The sequence below is a fragment of the Halichoeres trimaculatus genome, unplaced genomic scaffold (genome assembly GCF_033239565.1).
Source record: "Halichoeres trimaculatus isolate MK-OKI-2021-1 unplaced genomic scaffold, fHalTri1.1 fHalTri1_scaffold_4, whole genome shotgun sequence".
NCBI classification, from domain to species: Eukaryota; Metazoa; Chordata; class Actinopteri; order Labriformes; family Labridae; genus Halichoeres; species Halichoeres trimaculatus.
The window spans coordinates 11,016,817-11,038,314 of NW_027437182.1; the positions used below are offsets into that span (position 1 = coordinate 11,016,817).

A 21,498-nucleotide genomic window follows, 5' to 3' on the forward strand; every position below is an offset into this window, starting at 1 on the left:
ACACTGTTTTGTCATAGTGTTGGCTGGATGTTCACCTGAACACTTTTTAGTACCTTGGGTGTCATTGAAGGCATATGTTTTTGTCTTACTTGCTTGCAAACATGGCTCCAGTTAAAGGGGAAACACGCAACTTTTTCTGAAATTATCTAGTTATTGTTTTACAAATGAAGATGCTGTACAAGTTTGTCTCCCTGTTATTTGTCACCCTAAAAACCCTGGATTTACTTCTCGCCTTCTCTGTAAGCAGGTTTTCAGTCTTCAGCATCCAAAGAAGAACTCTCTCTTCGCTCAGGCGTGCTGGACCTCCCGTGGCATGATGAGCTTTGCTGTGACTCACCTGCAGCCCACCTCCACTCAGAGGAGAAAGAACGTCATGCACCGAAGAATACAAATCACTTTGGATCAAACCTCCCAGATCATCCCCGCTGTAGCTTCAAGAGCCAGACGACTGGACTGCACACTCACAAGGCTTCTGGAGGTAAGAGTTAAACAAGAGTGAAATCTTAAACATTACCAATCAAAGAAGTCAATAACATTGATAAAAAAAGGTGTCTGTGTAGTTTAAGTTTGGAATTTATTATAAGATTCTTTTTTATTCTTAGTTTGTTACTGTGTTGAATCCAATTAATATACACTTGTCATGTCTTAAAGAAGACTGCAAGATGGTGAGAAACATAGAAAACAGGAGTTTATGTGGGTGGTAAATAGATGGTAAATAGTACATGACCTGTGTTTTTTATGTACTGTTCATACATTGTCTAGTTGACTGAAGACTGAAATGACCCCCACATTCTTCAACATGTTCATCCATTCACACCACATCAATACTCTAGATGTGGAGGATGCTGTATGAAGTGCACACTACTGATCTTATTCACAGATAGACTGTATATGAGCCAGGGAAAGTTTGCGAAAGTGTCTTTCCCAAGGACACCAAGGTATGTAGAAAAAGGACCTGATATCAAGTCCCTCAGCTGAGACGACTGCCTCAACCACCGTGCCACGCTCTACAAGAGCTGTATACTCGTACCATTATCTGCTGAAATGACAGTGCACCACGGTCATTCTGCTAATGGAAAGAAGAACACTATTGATACAGCTAACGCTGAATGTAAATATTAATACAGAAGATGTTTTTAGATTGTTTTATGATTACAATACCAGCCATGTGCCTTGTTTAGTATTACTGACAGCAACAGGTTGAAGAGAGAGTTGAACAGAGAAAGGACAGAGACGATTGCAAATATCTTTTGATGGATGTTACTGAATTGTGTCATTGCCATCAACCTCATTTAGATTTAGGGACATGCTGCACAGCAACTATTGATTGCAAGTCCAATATGTGTTCTTATCTGAGGGAACATGTGCATCACTGCTGTTTGAGTGTTTGCAAAATAACATTCAAGTACATGTGTCATCTCAAGCAGAAACAGGGTATCAGTATGAGGTGATTTCTGCTCATCAGAACAAACAGCTGAGTTACGCTGTCGGGGTCTAAGATTTGTGCCTGCAGCACCGTCAATTGTCCCTGATCGAGACCCTTTGAGGACCCCAACTGCTATCCCTTCAGGCTTCTTTTTCTCATGTACTATAATCAACCCACAAATAGTCTGGCTCACATGGACCTAACTTTCATCAGTGAGTCTGTGTAGGAAATTGTTCAGAGCTCCTGTTGTCTTCATACAATAGAAATAACAGAGCTTATTGACATTATAAAGCTATCTCAGATGAGTCATAATTATAAAACGATCTTGATATTGTCAGTGAGGAGGTGAGGACAGAGGTAAGACAACATGAGGGAGGCGAGGAAGATTTGTTTGTTTGCATTGATCTTCAAGGCACTGACAGCTGGGCTCTGATGCAGTCAAATCAATGGTAATTAGCTAAGACCTTTCAGCTTTAACTCCAAACAGTTATAATTAAACAGTGAAGCTAAAGGCCTCCATTGCACCTCCTGACAGTTTGATGGGACCTTTTGACAGCTAGAAGATATAAATTAAAGGTCCCTAGTGTCAGTGCTAGCTTTGTGGATTCGTTTTTAACTCACCTGATTTAGTGTTCAAGCTTTTCAGCTAAATACTCTCAAACTTTAACTTGTTGGTACTGACTAAATACAAGCAAGCTGTTCTCATTTCCATTACTTCAAGGCTTTCTTTTGGGTTTGGCTTTTCTTGGTAAATGTTTGCTCTCAAACCGGCTAAACTAGTTATGGTGAGCAGCCATTAGAATTGCTAAACTAGAAGGTTATTAAGTTTGTTACCAGGCTAATGCTAGCACATGTATCAAGTCACCCCTGAAGATGCTGGTTATTTTTTGTCATGGTTTGGTAGATACTTTGGAAACAAACACCTTAGACCATTGCTATGCTTAAGCCTGCAGAGCTGTTAGCATGGTAGTCTGATAGTAGTATCTTCTTTCCTATTTTAAGAACTTAAAGAAATATTTGTTAAAGCTTCAGCAAAAAAGGATTTGTTTATAATGTTAGCATTTACCAGCAAAACTGGTGACTTTTTCAAATCTTGATCCCTGAATTTGTGTGAGTACTAATAATGTGTCTTATTTAGCATGTTAGCATGGCTATTACAGTCATAGGAGCACGCTGTCAGCTTTCAGGTGAAATCATTACTGGGCTAATACTTTTCTAATTTGGATGGTCAGCTCTCTTATTATTTTTCACTAGGTAGTTTAAGTTGTCTTTGGTAGTTTTTTTCCATAACTTATCTTTTAGATACACAGATATATTGCTGACAGACTAGTGAATACTTGTTAACCACTGCTGTTCTCATCACTATCTGTGTTACTTTGTTACTTTAAGTCTGCTTTATGCTTGAATACGTTTTACTGCAGTCTCACATGTTTGTTAGCATGGTAAGCATCTTTAATATCCTTTGATCAGTGTTTACTGTCCTCATATTTAGCAAAATTCTCATATTAACAAGAATGTTAGGAAGCTAAAATAAGTTTAAATCATCATCACAGCCTAACAGAACTCTTAACATGGTTGATTACTCTTTTTTTAGATAGTGATTTTCTAAGGGTAATGTCTCCAGTCCCTTTTTTGTCATTTTACTAGCAATTTATTCTGGGGCATTTGAAATCAGCTCATCAGTCTCCATAGTGCTGCTTATAGCTACCAATTTAAACCATTTTACTTTCCTATCAGAGGTTTGATCCCTAGAACATGAAGCCAGGCTGTTTTCTTGGAAGATCTCATCAGGAGGCTGTAGTCAAGTGGCACTGAACGTGTTGCCCACATGCAAATTTGATTTCTTGCTAGGTATCTGCGTGAACATACTGTGCAGAATTCAGAACTGGGAAAATGTCACTTGTGACCTGCAGCCTCACAGTCCACCATCACCCACTCTGGATCCGGTTCTGATGTCCATTAGTTTACAGCGTCTATCGTGAGTATGGAGCTGCAAATTTAATTTATTTTGTTCCTGGGGCTGCTTTTCCCAGTGTGTGTGTGAATGAGTCCTTTTTCCAGTGTGTCTGAGTATGTGTTATTTTCTGTGATTAGCAGAGGGGAAGTACGGTGACTGACTCTATGCCCCTTTTGTCATGGAAATGAAGCATTCAGTTTGTAATGTCACACAAATCCCCACAGCAGCCGAGTGGGGAGAATTCAACTTAGTTTTAAAAATTTGTTCTTACACATTGAAATACAGAGTGAACTTTTGTGTCCAATGTTGGTAACAAAAGTTTACCTTTTATAACTCAGTTGGTTTGGTAAATCGATCATCTAAGAAGACAACAGGGTGACCAATGTATGTTTTCATATCCATTTACAGATCTGACAAAGACTTGAGCTCTGTGTCTTATGACCCTATTGTCTGTAAAGCGGAGGAATCCTTCACATGTTCCCTCGCTCTTGATGCACTGAGGATGAGCTTTGTCACCATGGTAACCATCAGCATCTCAGACACCTCAGCCCCACCAGTCCTACTTCAAATTCCTGCTAAACCTGGTAAGACAAATTAATTTTTGTGTCTTTTTTTTCTTTCACATAATATTAGCAAAGTTTACTCTTTACCAAAAACCCAAACATAAGAGTTCAAGCTGTTTGCAAAAGGCACTTCATAAGCTGTGTTTGCTTCAATTTGTTAACAGTCACAGGGTCTATCCCTACTTTGTTTTGAGATTAAAAAAGATAAATGTTTAGGTTTGTCACACAAAAAAATCACAGCTCTCTAACTTCAGTTCAATAGAACTAAAAGCAAAGTCTTTTTCTTTACTGATGATTCTGAGTTTGTTGGAGGAAGAATAAGTTTGAAATGTAATACAGGGAAGGAAACAAGTTTGAACTGTCTTCCATGAGCAAACATTTTAAAGTTGAAAAAAGTTTCTTCTTTGTAAAGTTTCTTCTCCTTTTGACAAACCTGATCAAGCTCTTATTTCTACTTTCATCTCAAAACTCAAGACCTGTTGGCTCCAAGTAAATCCCATGAAAATCAATGGGTTCTTAGGGTCACACACCTGTTAAAGTCAAAATGTGTCAAAACATGACATAACAGCATTTACTTTGCTCACATACTTTATGGAGGGGCTGATTTTCCATCCCATTTGATCTTATCACAGAGTCATTGCTTAAGCGGCTAATTGGACTGTAGAGATGAAGCACATGGAAAATTAAACCTTGGTTGTAACGGTTTGTTGTTGACCGCTGGCTACATCTCGACTAATGAAGAGTTTGTCCACAGATATCCTCAGCAGAGGATAACTGATGGGTTCTGAGATGTCAACTAATTGATTATTCAGGAGTCAGATCTCTTTAAACATGACCTTTTGTGTAGTGGTACAGCTACATCTTTTGAATACTACCACTGGTATTCACTGTTGAAGTATGACTTCACCTTATGGAAGCTTACTTTTTGTAGCATTTTAAGTACATTACAGTAATTCATCAAGTTCCCAGCATACACTATTTTTTTCAGTCACACGGTCACTCGGTTACTGGCATCTAAGCTTTGATAACAAATTCAGTCATGTATGGAGATGATGCAGAGCTCCTTAATGTTTAAAACGTCTGCGTTTTCAGACGCCGACTTGAGATGAATGTAGACAGATAAGGACAAGGATTCGTAGTTAGTCGTGATTGGCATCCGTGACTTGAATAGCAAAGAGCAGCTGAGCCATGACCTTGTCTACTTCTGTGTTTGTGCACTTCCACATCCATACTGCGAGATATCCATGGTGACTAAGCGGTACTTGGTTGAAACAGTCCCCAGACAGAACAATGCAGACCATTGGTACCAATGAGAGAACTCCTTTATTCATTAACTTTCATGTGTATACATTATCATGTAATATATTATGTATGTATGTAATGTGTTATGTAACGTACTCCTAGCTTTTGTTAGATTTGTGTGTAAATGGTCAGGACGATGGGCAGAGGATGTTGTCAGCCCTAGTAATGACTTTAACTATGTAACAAAGTGAGCTCAACCAGGCCATTTGTAACTCACTGTGGAGGTGATGTCACCTTCATCTCATCACCAAAACTTTTGTTTATTTTGTTTAATTATTTTTTATGTTAATCAGTAAGTTCTCTAGATAGAACAATGGTCTGTTTGTGTAATTTGTGTTAGTTTTAGAGGATATTAACACCATGTCTACATTTGGGTTGACACAGTAATGACAGACAAACATGTTTGTTATTCCATTTTTTTGTTTGACATTTTCGGGGAAAACTGAAGAGAGAGAGGAAATATGGTTAGTAAAGAGTAGAGGAAAACATGCAATGTGGGAGCGTGCTGGTCATAAGTTGGCTGTCCTGTATTTCCCCAAAGCTTGAGCTTTCTTTGTGGTGGTCAGTGTAGTCAAAGTCACCCTCATGTCTAAGGGAGAGGCTGCTGACAGTATGAAGGTGTACTTCCTTGTGGATAGAATAATGCACATTGTTGAAAAGCCATGAGAACTTTGACTGTATACTAAAGCAGTTTCTGGATGTGCTTCATAATCTTCTCATCTACTTACCCTCAGTTCATTTTGCTGTTTTGTATGTTCCCTGTCAGCACTCACAATCCAATTTCTGCATGTGTGTGTGCAATTTTATTCTGGATGAATATAATATTAGCATTATTGATTAATCAGGCTCTTTATCTCCCTTTTGATTTTTGGTCCACAAAACAAAAGGGAGTGTAAGAAAGACCCATCATCCCGCAGAGTACTCAGAAGAAAAGTACTGACTTAAAGAAAGCGAGAGCATCATGGGTGGATTTTCCTATGTCAACATTCACTAAATTCTTTCCGAACATAAACATTGACATGAAGAAAACACTAAATAAAAGCTTTACATGACCTACAAAGTTGCTTATGTTTTAACAGCCAACTGCTTTTTGTAGGTTCTGTACTTGCTGCCTTAAAGGTCCCATATGTTGCTCCTTTTCTGCAGTTTAATATGGATCATTGATGTCTTCATGAATGGTAGTAACATGTTTTGGTCCAAAAAGCCAATAAATCAAGCACAACAGGATTGTTTCCAGGCTCTCGTAGCCCCTTTTCAGAACGGTCTGATTTAGTGGGCGTGACCGTCATATGTAAATCAGCCACCGCTGATACCGTCCTGCTCTTCCATGTCACAGAGAGCGGGCAACGAGCTCCGAGTGCACAATGTCTAAAACACAGCGAAGCTCGTTTACCGTAACATTACAGGCTAAAACAAGAGGCTAACTGCAGCTAAAGTTAGCATCCTGAAGCTAACACAGAGACAGGGGGACGCTGAGGAAAAGCTCATACATCTGCTACACAGCACACAGCATTTAAAATACTCACATCTCCAGGGTCTGAGGTTTGTTGGCATTTCTAGCCATTTAGTCTTGTCTTCTTCCGAGATGGGAAGCTTGTGCATGGAACTATGTGGTTGTTTACAGCCAAAAACAGCCACACTCCTCTCCCTGTGGGGAGAGGAGTGGGCGGGAAGGGGGTTCGGGGGTATCTGCTTCGGTGGAACAATTAAGTCAGACTTGCTCCTGATTGGTCAAAAAAGGGAATCGCTGATGTCGGCAAATCCCCAAAATCCAAACAGCTCGTTTTAGGTCAGGATTTTACATTCACAAGCACTACTAAGAACAGGTTTTGTCATTAAATATCACATTTTGTGGGCTGGGAGGAAAGCCAAAGACCCACAAATTTCACTAAAAGACTTAAATAAATAAAGTGAATTTTGCATAATATAGGACCTTTAAATAATGCCTTCAAATGGGAAAACACCTTTGTTTACAGCTCATTCATGCTACTTCAGGCTAAAAGTAATTTGCTGTAGAAATCAATACTGTTTCTCTTTCTGTTCAACGTGTTGAAATGACCTCTTCTTTTCCCTGATGAGAGAGTAGTCTGGAAAGGAAATAGTCAAACGATTACTCATGTTGTTGAGTAATCTCTTTTCTCCCTGTGGGCATCTTTGTGGTTAAATGAGACTCAGTTATTTGTTTCTGTAATTATCACAACTGACAGATGGACTACTAAGGACTGGTACGCCTGTCTCGCTTCAGGAAAAGACAGATGATGCTCGTGTTAATGCCCACCTCTGAATGCACCTGAAATCACCAGTCAGTCTCAGTAATAAACACAATGTACTGCACAGATGACTCATGCTTTTACCTGTCAAAATTATGGTGCATAAATTATACATTTCATATGTGCAGGGCAAAAGGTGAAGGAAATACATTTCCTGTTTTCATCAACTCTGAGCTCAAGTTGCTTTAGATTATTGCACATCGTGGTAATAAAAATCCTGACATAAGGACTGTGAGAATATTGATCCATATAGTATGGAAATATGAGTAATAACGCAATACCCCTCCTCCAGATGCCAGGTTTCATCAATAAACACTCCAGGTTTAAACACAAAGAAACTATTTAGGGGAATTGATAAGTGGCCTTGAGGCTGCACAACAGATCTTTGAAGTCCCCGACAGAGAAAGATTTTATATGAGTCGCAAGTGGCAAATGTGATTATCTGTTTCTGTTTATAGCTATTGAAACAATCCACAGGAATGATTTCATATGGATAAAGTCAAAGTGGGATAAAAGTGCTTTTAGGTTTGGGATGATTTTTCAATTAAAAAAATCAACATTGCACACATACATTTGTTCTAATCTCCTTTTTCTACAGTGAAACCAAGTCCTCCAGTCAACCTGTACCACAACCAAACTATTGAAGCGGAGCTGTTTTTGTACTGGGATAAGCCATCTGACGTTACCACCGGCCCGCTGAGATACGAGGTCCGATACTCGCCCAACGTCACTCATCCTGTGTGGAAGGTAAAAGTCAACTCAAATACATTACAAAAGTTAGAGCCTGTATCCTCTGCAGTCATGTGATTAACAGAGGGGTGCTAGCTCAAAATAAGTTTGGTTGCATGAAGGCTTGTAAAAGTTTGATGAAGTCATGACCAAGAGCTGGTACAAACATGAGACAGCTCTAACTATATGCCTTATCTAAAAGGAGAGTTTTAAAGCCCGGTCTTTAAAGTAGAGAAAGAGGGGACGCAGGTGTGTATTGATCTATGCACTCCATGAGGCTTGTCATCTAGCGGGTGGTCTGGGTTCAAATCCAGCCTGCAGGCCTCTTTCCCACCTGCCACTCCCCACTTTCACCAAGTGTCCTGCTTTATCCACTGTTCTGTCCTCTCTGAATAAAGGCATAAAAAGACAGAAAAAAACACTTTAAAAAGAAAGGATAAAGTAAGGGTGTCTGCCTCCTGGACCCTGACTGGTAAATGACTCCAGAGAAGAGGATCCTGATAACTAAAGGCTCAACCTCCCATACTACTTTTAGAGACAGTAGGTATGACGAGCAAAATCAAAAGGGCAATTTCAGGCCAAACAAAGGGGACAGAGGACAGTGGACTGTCTCTCCTTAAGCTAACTGGGAACCAAAAGCTAAACCAAGGAAAATATAGGACCACTAAGATATTCATTACTTCATCTGCTACCGCTTATCCTGTTCAGGGTCGCGGGTGGCTGGATTATCCCACCTGTCTTCGAGCCAGAGGCGGGGTACACCCTGGACTGGTCACCAGTTAATCACAGGGCTGACACAGACAGACAGACAGACAGACAGACAGCCTTTCACACACACACAAACACACACTCACACTCACACTCACACCTATGGGCAATTTAGAATCACCAATTAACCTGATGAGCATGAAGTCTCCAGCTGAAACAGACCCAACAAACTAGAATAACAAAACGCAAAAAAACTGAAACATGCCAGTAAAAACAAAAACCTGCTCAGTAAAATGAAGAGAAGAGATGGAAAAATGACCCAAACATTCAGTAAATCCGCGAGAGAAAAGGGTCTTTGCACTGCCTGTCTCTCTTCAGGGAGGAGAGACAAAAGGGAAACCATTACCACAAAACACCTTTTGGCTTTTAAGGCTTTAAAATTCCACAAAAGTTTATTATCAGTTGGTAGTTTCATCTGTGAAGCCATCGATCAAGCAAGTAAAAAAAGTGAAAAACTTTACAAATGGCTATCTAAATGTTGATTTAAAGTATATGATACATTGACTTCACTGATTGTATTATAAATAAGTTATAAGCAACCGGATCAAAGACAGACATGCAGTGAAACACACATCCTAACTGTATTTGACCTTCACTGCAGCAGGGCTGCTTTTATGCTGCACTAATTTCCACCACAGGGAGATTGTGTTTATTCAGTGTGACACGTTCACCGCCAGTTGAAGCTTAAACCATCCATAACAGTGTGTTTAGTATTCAACAGTGCATCCAGTGTTCAGCGGTGTATCAGAAGCTCCATGATTCATTCAGGGGGGAGACTTTGGAAAACTGTTAGACTCCTATAGATGAATAAATAAAATATGGTTTCACTGAATCTCTCTTCACTTAGGACCAACACCTCTCTCAGTGTGTAGACAAGCAAGTTTTTAAACATACAGCCCAGAGCTGCTGCAAGGTGTTTGATTTGCTTACAGTATACGTATTTTAACCCAAAACAGAAGATCAAATCAAATCTTAGTGTGATTAAAAAAGTGGATTATCTTTGAATATTTAAGAGTATGAGTCAAATAGCTTTAATGCACTGTCCCACAATTTATCCAAGACAAACAGTCCCCTCTGAATAACTCCTTATCTACTTATAAAACGGTTTCAGCAACTGAGTGTCAACGATTTGCTTAAATCAACATCACAGAGTGCCTGCAGTCCTACTCTGCACTGCTCGTTTAGGGCTACAGAGTGAGTTTTGTCGGTATCATAAAAAAACTTTGAAGGAAAACTGCCTGAAACAGCAGGTGTCTAGACATATTGTCCAACTTGAGCTGTGTTCTGGTAACCGTAAGTTAATAAGACATGAATCATCGCGTGGTGAAGGAGGGAATAAGGTCATCGCTCTCACGTGTGAACACACCCAACTATTCTGACATCAGTTTGATTTATGTGTGTTTTGATTCTCTCTTTCACTGTCTTTCCAGGTGGTTTCTGCACTTAGAGAGCCCAAGTTGTCTCTGGATCTTAGGCCCAGACTGAAGTACACCTTCCAGGTCCGCTGCACCAGCCTGGTTACGCCTCCTCTGTGGAGCGAATGGAGTAAACCATACCAGTTCTTCCTGGACAGTAAGAAGTTTCCCTTTCTGCTGTTTGAAAAGAAAATTCGGGAAAAAGAAATAAAACAGTTTTATAAATAACAACAAAACAAAATAAAACAAAACTTTTGTCACATCAAGTTCCCTCAGAGGATCCAGGGGATGAAACTGGATGACATCATTAAGTGTGTTTACATGCAGTCAGTAACCCTTTCATAATCAAAATACTAGCAATAACCTAGTTGGGCAAGGGCCATGTAAACACCGATAACCCTTTTGAAAAACTGAAATATGCTCATGTTCCGTTTTTTTAAAAAACAAAAAACACCCCCAGGGTTCTCCTTTTCTAACCCAAATATTTGGTCATGTATATGCCTATTGGGATATTCCCATCATAAGGAACAGTAGTTTGTGTTATGGGCATGTTCTGTTTGCAAAGAATCTTGGTCTTTTGAGTACAGGAAGTCTGTGCTGCTGCTGTTGTTGTTGTTGCTATGGAAATGACGCACATTGCATCATGACATTCTCCGTGCGTGGAGATGTTGTCAATGCGTCCCTGTTTCCTAACGCATGTGAACGGGTCATTCTGAATGTTTCAGAAACCAGAGTATTGACCTTAAACTGAATATTGATTGTATGTAAACCATAGACTGTATAAAACATGGACGTAGTCTCCCTGACGTCACCCACCTGTTTCGGAAACGGTAAATGAAGCACATCGGCTAAAGCGGCCATATTGGTAGTGGCAAGGGCTCTACGTACAGCTATTGGGCACCTGTCACGTGACCCTGAGCTGTGCCTCTGATTGGGCAAGCTTGCGATCTTAATGTCCTTTGAACGGCTGAGTTAGACAAAAATTCACCCCCCTTACAGTGGGTGCCGATAGTAGAATTAGCAACTCAGACAGGAGATGTTTTTTGAACCAGGCTGTAAATAGGTTAATTTCTGCTTTGAAAACAGCTTTTTTGGCTTGGTGTGTTTGTGACTTACTTTACTTCCTGAGCCAGCCTCTAGTGGACACTCGAGAAACAGCAAATTTTAGCACTTCAGCATTGTCTCATATTCTAAGACTTGAGGCTGCCGCTTGATGTAAACGTAGCCAGGGATCACCTCCTTTCCCTCCAATGCCATTGTCATATCCAAGTTTTTCCTTCATCTTCTGCTAGATACAATAAATACAATATGATTCCATATAATGAACTGTTATCCTTCGCCTTAGTGTTTCACACATTTAGCTGCCTTAATGTGCCTCTTCTGGCTCAGCAGAAGAGGCACATTCCCTGCATATAGAGGCTATAGTCCCTGTTGCAGTGGTTGCTGGTTCAACTCCTGGCCACAGCCATTTGCTGCATATCTTCCCTCAAATCTCTCTCACCCCACATATTCTGTCTGCTAAAGTGACACTGCCTCAAAATAACCGAAAATATGAACTTGTCTGCACTAGTTTGATGGCCTATTATCAATAAACTAGAGACATTCCCTCAACCTAATTTACATATTAAGTCCACTGCTAATTTAAAAGAAGCCTTTTAATGGTTTTACATTACAGGGTCTGTAATCAGAGAATTAAATCTCCTTTTACTTCTTGTCTCTTGCTAACACTTGAACCTTGCCTGATGGCTGCAACTCAATGGCAAGTGTCTCTGAACGGTCCTACAGATGAGGGTTCCCCGCTGAATTCAATCACCTCTCAGGTGGATTTATGCCAGTGCTTAACTATTAAAACCAGTCTAGCTCATTAGCCTTTAGCTGTTAATGAGGAGCCTGTTCCAATATGGTCAATGTCATTAGTCCCTTGATTCAGAGGTCATTTTTAAGGTTAGGGATCAGAGACAAATCACGCAGTGTCACATAATGAAATAATTATAAGAAGCGTCTCCAGCAGCAAATCTCCTCAGTGAGCTGACCATGCAGCAAGAAACCATGAGGGCATCTCATAATGGCTGGTTTCAAAATTATGAAGCATGTTGTGATTTTTAAAACCCTCTAGCTTGACACGTTTAAAATCTAATCCTTAGGGAAAAAGGAAATAAAACATGCATTAAGTAAAAACAAAAAAACAACAAGGGGACAGGTGAGTACAAGAAAAATATTAGAAATTCAAATAACTACCAAACATTTGTCAGACATGATAATACCAAGAGTGTTTTTCAGATGTGAAAAGGTTCATTTCTATGTCAGTTTTTTTAAGACGCTCGAGAGATTTTCTCCCATAAAATTAAAACCTCCTTGATCCAAAGATCAAAAGCTGAGGGCTCAGCATGTCTCCAATTAAAGTGAACTGAATAAAGCAGAGTGCCAAAGGGTTTTCTCAAGGGTTAGACTCTGAAGGACAGGTGATCCATGACTATCCCTGTGTTAAAGCCTTATGTTGTGCATCAGTCTGGAATAGAGGGAAAGTTTGTCCCCTTTGCGCGTGTCCAAACAGAAGTGCAAATTTTATGAGAACATTTAAAGTCTTTACACACGTGCATGTCTTGCTCATCCTCTGTTGACCCTAATAAAAGAGTAAAAACGTGTCTTGTCAACGTGTGTCATGAGGTTGAAGGTTTAAGACTGAACCTATCTGAGTCATCCAACTGACACAAGCAACAAAAACTTTTTTCTGTTGGATCAAATACTGATGGGAGGTCAGCCAAAAGGAGGAGACGTCAAGGAAATGGTGAACTTCAGAATCCTTGAAAGTTTCTTCATGCATATAAATCATGATGATAACAGGACAGGGGACATGCATTCTGATAACTCTGAAGTTTATCTTTCATTGTGCTGCTCACCTTTTTTGTGCATGAGTCACGTTTTTGTTTGTTTTTTGTACCATCAGTTGTCTGGATCTACAAGGGCATTCAGATCACTCCCTTTATAGCAGAACTCACGTCAATAAAGTTCCCTGTAATGTTTTCTTTCTCTTTATGTAAAAGTCTTCATGGAGATTTCTTTTATTCTGTTTTGATGATCTTTTTGAGTTCTTTGTTGTTTTTCTCAAATGTTTTGTCATCACTTAGTGCTTTGTTAATCATCGTAACAAAGGCAGATCAGGAAGTTATTTCAGCAAAAAAACTTATGTCTGACAGTAGTGTCTTTGTTGCACTTTTGTTGTGTGGTTAGGGTTAGGGTTGGGGTGACAAGAATCACAAAAAATGTTATGTAATTGTTACATACAAACTTATAATTAACTCAGATATATATAAAAATATAATATATATTTTGGGGATTTTTCTCTGATAATTTAAAGAAAGAGCAGTGAGGTATATGTTATCTGACTTTTTTCCCAAAAGAAGACTTATTTTGGGGGGAAAAAAAGTCAGATCTTAAAAAAAATGAATAAATAAATAAATAAATAAAAAACATAAAAATAAAAATCTGTCTTTTTCTCTGAACTTCCAACTTCTTACTGTGAAGTTGGAAATGTATAAAAAACAAAAAACAAAATCATGATTCTCAGATTTGATTAATCATTCTGACTTTTTTTCTGAGGGAACCCCCCCCCCCCCAAAAAAAAATAAAAAATAAATAAATAAAATAAAATGAAATAAAATAAATAAAAAAATAGAATAAATAAAATAAATAAAAAAATAATAATAATAATAAAAACAATAATAATAATAATAATAATAATAATAATAATAATAATAATAATAATAATAATAATAATAATAATAATTATAATAATAATAAAATTAATCTTTTTTGGCCTTTTTCTTCTCCTGACAATAGGTTTTAAAAATTTATATACCTTCATAACAAGATTTTTTTTAATGGCTGAACAAGATTTTTGTTATCGTTTTAAAAACTTTTTTTTATCATCTTACTCTCAAACTTATCCCTGTTGTGTTAATTGATTTTGAGGTGATATACTTAAAGACTTTATATGGTCTTAAGACTGTATATCAAAAATATCTATTGTTTGTGTGCAGCTGTGAGCTACATCCCAGAAAGAGTGGTGGCCCGACCAGGACAGAACGTGACCGTGTACTGTGTGTTCAATGACCGCAGCATCAACGCCAGCGAAGCCGTGTGGATCCTCAACTTGAAGGAGAAGCTTCACCATAGCCAGTACCGCCCAGTCAACCAATGGGTGAGAGGAAAACAGGAAGAAAAATAACTCTTCTTGAATTTTCAGAAACTTGGTGTCCATGTGACTGACTTAAAGATCTATTTTTTTCTTCTCAACATCCAGGTTAGCCAGATCACAGTGCGTCCTTCAGGGACTCGCATGTATGACTTGCTGCAGTGCACTCAAGATTGGAAGGATTGGAACATCCCTTACAGCCAGATCTATGTAGAAGGTGAGCTGCTTGAGAGAGGGGTGAGCACGATCCTATCATCAAGTGGAGAGCTCTTGTCTCACCGTGATGTTCATGTTTTACAACAACACTGACGCTGAATATGTTATGTTTAAAAGCTTTTTACCTCTGAAGTGTTTGGAGCTCTATGTCCTCTGTGTCTGTTTTCCTGTTGTGAACAAAGACAGGAAACACATCAAAATAGGCCCAAGCTGCACACAGCGGCTTTCTCAGGTGACATCTGTTGTTTTATATGTTATTAAATATGTGGGATTTTTTTTTCAGGAGCTTCAATCGATATAACCTGTGAAACCAACAATGATTTTAAAGCTATGTACTGTAGCTGGAAGAACACATTGATGACAGAGTCCAGCTTAAGATCCAGGTAGATAATTTACCTTTTCCATGTGTGTTTGGATGTTTGTGTAAGCTGTGTATTGTTCATGGGGAAACAATGAACCGGGCATTTCTTTAGAAAACACACCCAGAAATCATGTGAAGTAATGTCTGGGAGTGTTTCTGAGCAGGAAAGTCAAAGTTGTCAGTGCTCCTCACTAATGCAACCAAAGCCCATGATGATGTAGTTTTGTTGGATGGAGCAGGAGCTTTTGAGGCCTCTTGTGTAACACTACTTTAACTGTCTTCACACATCTTTTCATCTTACCTTTTTTCATCTTTATCTTCTTCCTCCTCCCCTTCATTGTTTTCTTGATCCCTAACTTCTTCTTCATATAAACTTTCTACAGTTGTTCCTCTTCATCTTCTACCCCTTTTCAGTTCTTCCTTTACTTTTTTTCTCATTTTTCTTCACCAATTTCATGATATTGTGTCATGGCACCCATAGAGTATAACCTCAAAGTTTCTTTTAATTGAGAGCTGCCAGATTTCAAATTATCAAAATTTTTGAGAAGAAAAGTGGGAGATTTTAGAGCCACACAGAGTTCAGGTCAGGAGCTAAATGAGCAAGTATTTTCAGTAAAGTCAGAGGAAATGTTGGTGCAGAAGTGGGACACTTATTTTTGTTTGTAGAGGTTGAGAAAGTTTGCAAAAAAGGACATCAACCCTTGTTGATTCTTTTATTAATTTCTCCACAGGTGGGCTGACATGCCCTGTGATGAGATGGAGAAAGCAGGTGACACTGTCAGAGAGGTGGGACAGGTCGGGTATCCTTGTCAGCAGGTCACCCTCAGGGAGAAAACCTGTGCCGCCATCTACCCTCTGAGGATGATCTGCTACAAGCTGTGGCTGGAGGTCCCATCCAGGCTGGGTCCCATCAGGTCTACATCTGTCTACGTGTCTCCAATGAATCACTGTGAGCAGAGCAAAAAATTATTTTTTTTCAAAAACATTGTAGTTGAAGCTTGGATGGTTTAGTTTAAGGCACATTTTTAGCACATTTTTTTATAATTTGACACAAGGGTGTAGTTTTTGTTTTTGCTATGTTTTGGGAAGTCGGTTTATTAAGATTTCATGTTTTATTTATCTGTTCTAATTAGGAAGTTATATTGCCAAACTCTAGTTGAGTCCCCAATTTTAAGTTAAGGAGTTAAGTTCTCAAAGACTGGTGCTTCCTTCTTTTGTGGAATTAGTGTGTTTAACTTTGAGACCTTCTACTTTCTTGTTTTTTGGTTAATTTCATTAATTTAATAGTTTTGGTTTCTCTTTCAGGCAGTTCATACCCAGCCATCAAAGTCTCAAGACGTCTTAAGATGTGTCTTAAGACACATTTGTCAAGATGTCTTGAGACGTCTTGGTAAAGTCAAGACGTGTCTATAAGACGTGTCTATAGACATAGTTTTAAGATGTCTTAAGACATCTTAAGACACTTAATGTCTTCAAGACAGAAAATCCTGTCTGAGTGCACCCCATGTCATGTCTTAAGACATGAGTGGCGTCTTCAAATTTTTGTCATAAGATGTCTTAAGACATCTTGATGTACAAAAATGTCTTGAGAAGTCTTGATTTTGGTTACTAGGACGTCTCAAGATGTCTTAAGACACTTTGATGGCTGGGTATGTTTGGCTTCTCTTTTGTTCTGACCTTCCTGTCCGCTACTCCTCATTTTTTCTTCCTAGTTGAATAAAGTTTGAATAAGGAAAAAAATAGAAAGTGAAATATTCAGAGTAGAAATTGATGTTAACCACAGGAGAACTTTAAAAATGGATTATATTATTGTAGAGAAACCTGTTTCAGACTCCATGCCTGAAATCATCAAACAGTCTTTAAAACTTCCATCATATTTCCTCCTGCAGTGGAGCCGCACATTCCCACTAACATGACAGCAGTGACTCGGAGCAGCGGGGTCCTCTTGGTCACATGGAAGCAGCCGTACCTGGAGGTCTATGATTTCCTGTGTCAGTTTCGATACCGACTTCCTTCTTCTGTTAGAGCCCAGGGCTGGAAGGTAAGTGTGATGGATTATTTACCAAATGCAGCTCCTGAGAGTAAGTTAATCTAAAAGTTAATATGGAATTTATTTATCTACCAGTCTTAATTAAAGACTTGCAAATTAATGCTTTCAAGAACATTTAAAACACCCTAAATATTTATTTACACATAATGATTTGTTTAATAACTCGGGATATTCAGCAGGAAACACTGAAATGTCTTTGCAGTGGGTTAAAGGTAGAATGTTTGACATTTGATTCATATTTCTACAAAGTTCTGCCTCCTGATGGAAAGATACTTCCCTGAAAAACAACTTGAACCTTGATAAACTCAGGGCTAACATTTTATGTTGCCCTTCGAGAAACAAGCTGCTGTGACATGAGCTCAGCGAGTCATTTTGACATGACATACCTTTTTTTATTTTGGAAACAGGCAACATGCTTCCGATAACTCCCTTCCAACTATCATTCATAGAGAGAGCTCAGTATATCAATTCAAATACAGATGAAACAGATGGGTCTTCCATTTAATCACTTCCATTTTCCTGTATCAAAATTACCTCTAGATGATTAAAGAAATTGTTATCCCTGCAGGTCCAGGGTCCTGTGACGGTGGAGTGGGCTGCGGTCACAGTGCCAGACATGTGCACGGTGTACGAGGTGCAGTTTCGCTGCAAGAGCTCCATTTTCACAGGAGACTGGGGGACGTGGAGCGAATCAGTTTACTCCACGCCTCAAAACAGCAGAGGTAAAGGGGAACACACATGCCCAAACATTACAAATAACACCACCTTCTTTAGATGGAGCACTTAATGAATTCTGACATGTGTCCCTCAGCTCCTGAGCGTGGCCCTGATTTCTGGAGGATTCTTCGAGATGATCCATACAGAAACCAAACTAACGTCACTCTGCTGTTTCAGGTAAACAAACTCAGATTTAACATTTGTAGCACTCCTTATTACTGAGCATTAAAACATCATGTTTCTTCTTTCTCAGCCTCTCCAGATGTCAGGAAACTCTTACTGTGTTGATGGATTCATAGTCAAGCACCAGACCTCCAGTGGCTCAGTGGTGAGGGAGCAGATCGATTTGGCTTCATCCTACAACTTTGAGTGGGACCATTCACCCCAGACTGTGACTGTGGAGGCTCACAACAGTCTGGGGAGCTCAGTTAACAACTTCAATATGACGCTGGAAAGAAATCCTAAACGTAAGTGAGCCAGGATAGGTTTTTGTTTGTGGAAGACTCTTTTGGTCTGTCTGTATTGTTTCTGATGCATACACTGAATTATTTCTGGACTTAAGGGGAAACAAGGCTTTGATCTGCAGCCTGTTAATCAAATTAAAACACGAAAAAACTTAAATTTAGACTTTTGATTTAGCTTCAGAAGTGACCCTTTTTTTGTAAGTTCTTTTTGGACTTGCATGATGATTTTTCTTTGAAAAATCTGTAAATTGCCTACATGGTTTAAGTCTTACTTTCCCTTATTTTTTTGCTCATTGACTTATGTATTTAATGTATATACCGCTTTTTACAGGTAGCAAAGTGCTTCATATTAAAACCAAACAAAAGAGTACATATTAAAAAACAAAAAAACCCAGTAAAATCAAATATATAATATTATAAAATTATTAACTTTAATCACAGAATGAAAACCTTTCTTTAAAAACAAGTCTTCGGTAGTGAAACAAAACAAAGGACTGATTGTGTAAGTCGGATCTCCTCTGGCTGACTGTTTCTTAACAGAAAATAACAGAACACTCATGAGCTAGAACCAAAAACAACAGAGTAAGTAGAATAAACAATAGAGGAGCCAGCTAAATTTGGCAGTTTCTTGTTTGTGTTAAAAGAAAAAAGCAATGAAGTGATGTTAAACCATTTTAATCGTGTCCTGGTTAAGACTTGTCGCTGCAACAATATCTTACAGATATCAAACATATTAGGTTAATTCCAATTATATTTCCAATATATAACAGATCAAAACAGGGATCTTGTATTTTTTAAAACTAGATTTATTAAAATGGCATAAAATGTGTTTGAAATCGTGAACTATACACAAGCTCATCTGAAAGAAGAAACACAGACACTGATGTGCGGAGAGTTTAGCTGTCAAAAGACAGAGCGGACAGTTTCTTCAGCAGCAAATCTAAAAAATGCAGCGTCCTTTTATGTCCCAGGAAGGAGCGTTGAAGCTGTAGTGAAGACCAAAGAGTTCAGCGGCAATGTGACAAAAAAGAATCGTCTCACAAAATGACTTTAAGATGAGCTGAAATAGTTCACGCTTAGACTTACAGGCAGTAATTTAGTACAGATCTGCTGAGGATGTGGAGGCTGAAGTTTCCAGTAATCTTCTTCTTTTGGTTAAACTAATCCACCTGAAAAGTGTAACTCTTTGGTGTATCTTACTGGTTTTACTAATACTTTAAATTTTATTTGTGTAAAGACTGCTCCAGTTGGGGACAGAACGGTCATCTCTGGAGACCTAAATCATGTATCCCTGCAGGGTCCATTAGCGCTACGCTGGCCCTGCTACCATTAGCTGTAGTGCATTAACAGCTTTTAGCAGCACTCCAACAGGGGTTATGACTTAAATTTATGAAATTTTCCTGGAATAATACCATGGGCTGTTTGTGTGTTTGTCTGTTAAGAAAAAAATATTTTAAATTGCTGACTGGCAAAGTGGAGATGGCTCCAGCATTAAGATGTTTTTATGCATTTTCCAATTTATGTATTCAGAGGAAACATGTTTACAGTGAAGCGGTCAAACAAGCAGCTGATTTAGCTGATGCGAAACTAAAATGCTGCAAAATCTGCATTGTACTCAGCCAAACATCCGCGACCTCTAGTAACCTATCATTTAGCATCTGTAATTTCCTCTCCTCAGGTTTTCATAACAGGCTTGTTGTTTAATGTATTTGAAGGGAGTGAAGTGTTTTCAGTTAGTTTCAGTCTGCTTTACTTCTTCCCAACAACACCGGTTAAAATGGAAGACAAATTCATGATTTAGAGTACTTTCTTTTTGTGCTACTTTCTTTTTGTGCTACTTTCTGACTTCAGGCTAAGTTAGCTTAGCGCCAAAACACTTTTCAGAGCCTCATCCCCTTAACATTAGCCAACAAGTTTGATCAGTTTACATCTCCCCTTTTCCTTGAGTTAAGTAAACGTGTATTTATGCAGTTTTTCCTCTTCTTATACTCTCCAGGCCGTTGTGTGCGTTCATTCAGCGTGCTAGCTATTAACAGCACCTGTGTGTCGTTGTCCTGGACCTTGCTGGACAACAGCTCCGTGCCTCTGTTTATGGTGGTCCAGTGGTCTCCACGGAGGGTGGAGGGGTCTGATCATTACAAAAGCAGGAGGGGAGAGACATGGGCCAGACTGCCTTACACTAATATGCCCGTTCATCTGGAAGGTAACACAAGCTCTTCTCTGACCACTTATAGTGCGTTACCAAAAAAAAGAGAAATGTTATTTTTACAGCCACACACCAAGTATAAAACATGAGCACAGTCTCAGTGATGTCACCTGTTCGTCACTGTAGAGGTGTTTTAGGGCCATATAAAAGATTCTGACTTTTACTAACTTGGTTTTTGACTCGTTTTGTAACTTGTTGCTCCACTTTAGGTGATTTCTTTGGCTATGAGGAGTTTGGCTTCTACTTGTACCCTGTGTTTGCTGATGGAGAAGGAGAGCCAATGTACGTCACAGGTAAGATCAACTAGGGCCAAAAATGCACATCATATGAGTCATAGAGAACGTTTCACCCTCTGCTGGAGAAAAACAGTAACTTTTTACCAACCAAGTTTATAAACAAAGACTGAAATGAAGAACTTGAGTTTAAAAAAAAAACAATGATTTTATGGCAAAGAATCCTGATTTTGATATTGTCAAACAAAAATCCCGATATATCAGTTTTCGATTTTTCTCCAACTCCTTAGCTCAACATTGTCTGTTTTGTTGCTGTTCCAACATAACCAGATCAGTGTTGAAGCACGAAACAAACCTGAAATCTTCTTGTTTTTCTTTCTAGCAGCCACCAGAGGAGACCCTGCAGCCTACATGCTGCTGATGATCATCTCCTTCCTGTCCATCGTCCTGTTTGTCACCCTGGTCCTCTCCCAAAACCAGTAAGACCCTTTATTGCACCAAAATAATCCTCTAACAAGGTTTATAAGTAGTTTCAATGTGCTAACTACTATCTCTATGGAATAGAATCACCAGAAATTGAATAAGATTTCTTTTACCCCGACTCCTGTTAGAAAATGATGTATGAT

At 38.9% G+C, this 21,498-nt stretch overlaps 1 protein-coding gene across 1 annotated transcript in view; it reads left to right on the top strand.

Moving 5' to 3' along the window:
• lepr (leptin receptor) overlaps positions 1 to 21,498 on the top strand; it is a 37,560-nt gene that overhangs the window by 13,766 nt on the left and 2,296 nt on the right. The window contains exons 5-20 of the mRNA XM_074668841.1: positions 248 to 478; positions 3,278 to 3,404; positions 3,792 to 3,967; positions 8,117 to 8,265; positions 10,446 to 10,587; positions 14,471 to 14,631; positions 14,734 to 14,842; positions 15,125 to 15,224; positions 15,934 to 16,151; positions 17,092 to 17,243; positions 17,821 to 17,974; positions 18,064 to 18,146; positions 18,223 to 18,436; positions 20,430 to 20,636; positions 20,849 to 20,932; positions 21,255 to 21,351. Coding sequence (XP_074524942.1) covers positions 248 to 478; positions 3,278 to 3,404; positions 3,792 to 3,967; positions 8,117 to 8,265; positions 10,446 to 10,587; positions 14,471 to 14,631; positions 14,734 to 14,842; positions 15,125 to 15,224; positions 15,934 to 16,151; positions 17,092 to 17,243; positions 17,821 to 17,974; positions 18,064 to 18,146; positions 18,223 to 18,436; positions 20,430 to 20,636; positions 20,849 to 20,932; positions 21,255 to 21,351 — 2,404 coding nt within the window. The remainder of the gene's footprint in view (positions 1 to 247; positions 479 to 3,277; positions 3,405 to 3,791; positions 3,968 to 8,116; positions 8,266 to 10,445; positions 10,588 to 14,470; positions 14,632 to 14,733; positions 14,843 to 15,124; positions 15,225 to 15,933; positions 16,152 to 17,091; positions 17,244 to 17,820; positions 17,975 to 18,063; positions 18,147 to 18,222; positions 18,437 to 20,429; positions 20,637 to 20,848; positions 20,933 to 21,254; positions 21,352 to 21,498) is intronic.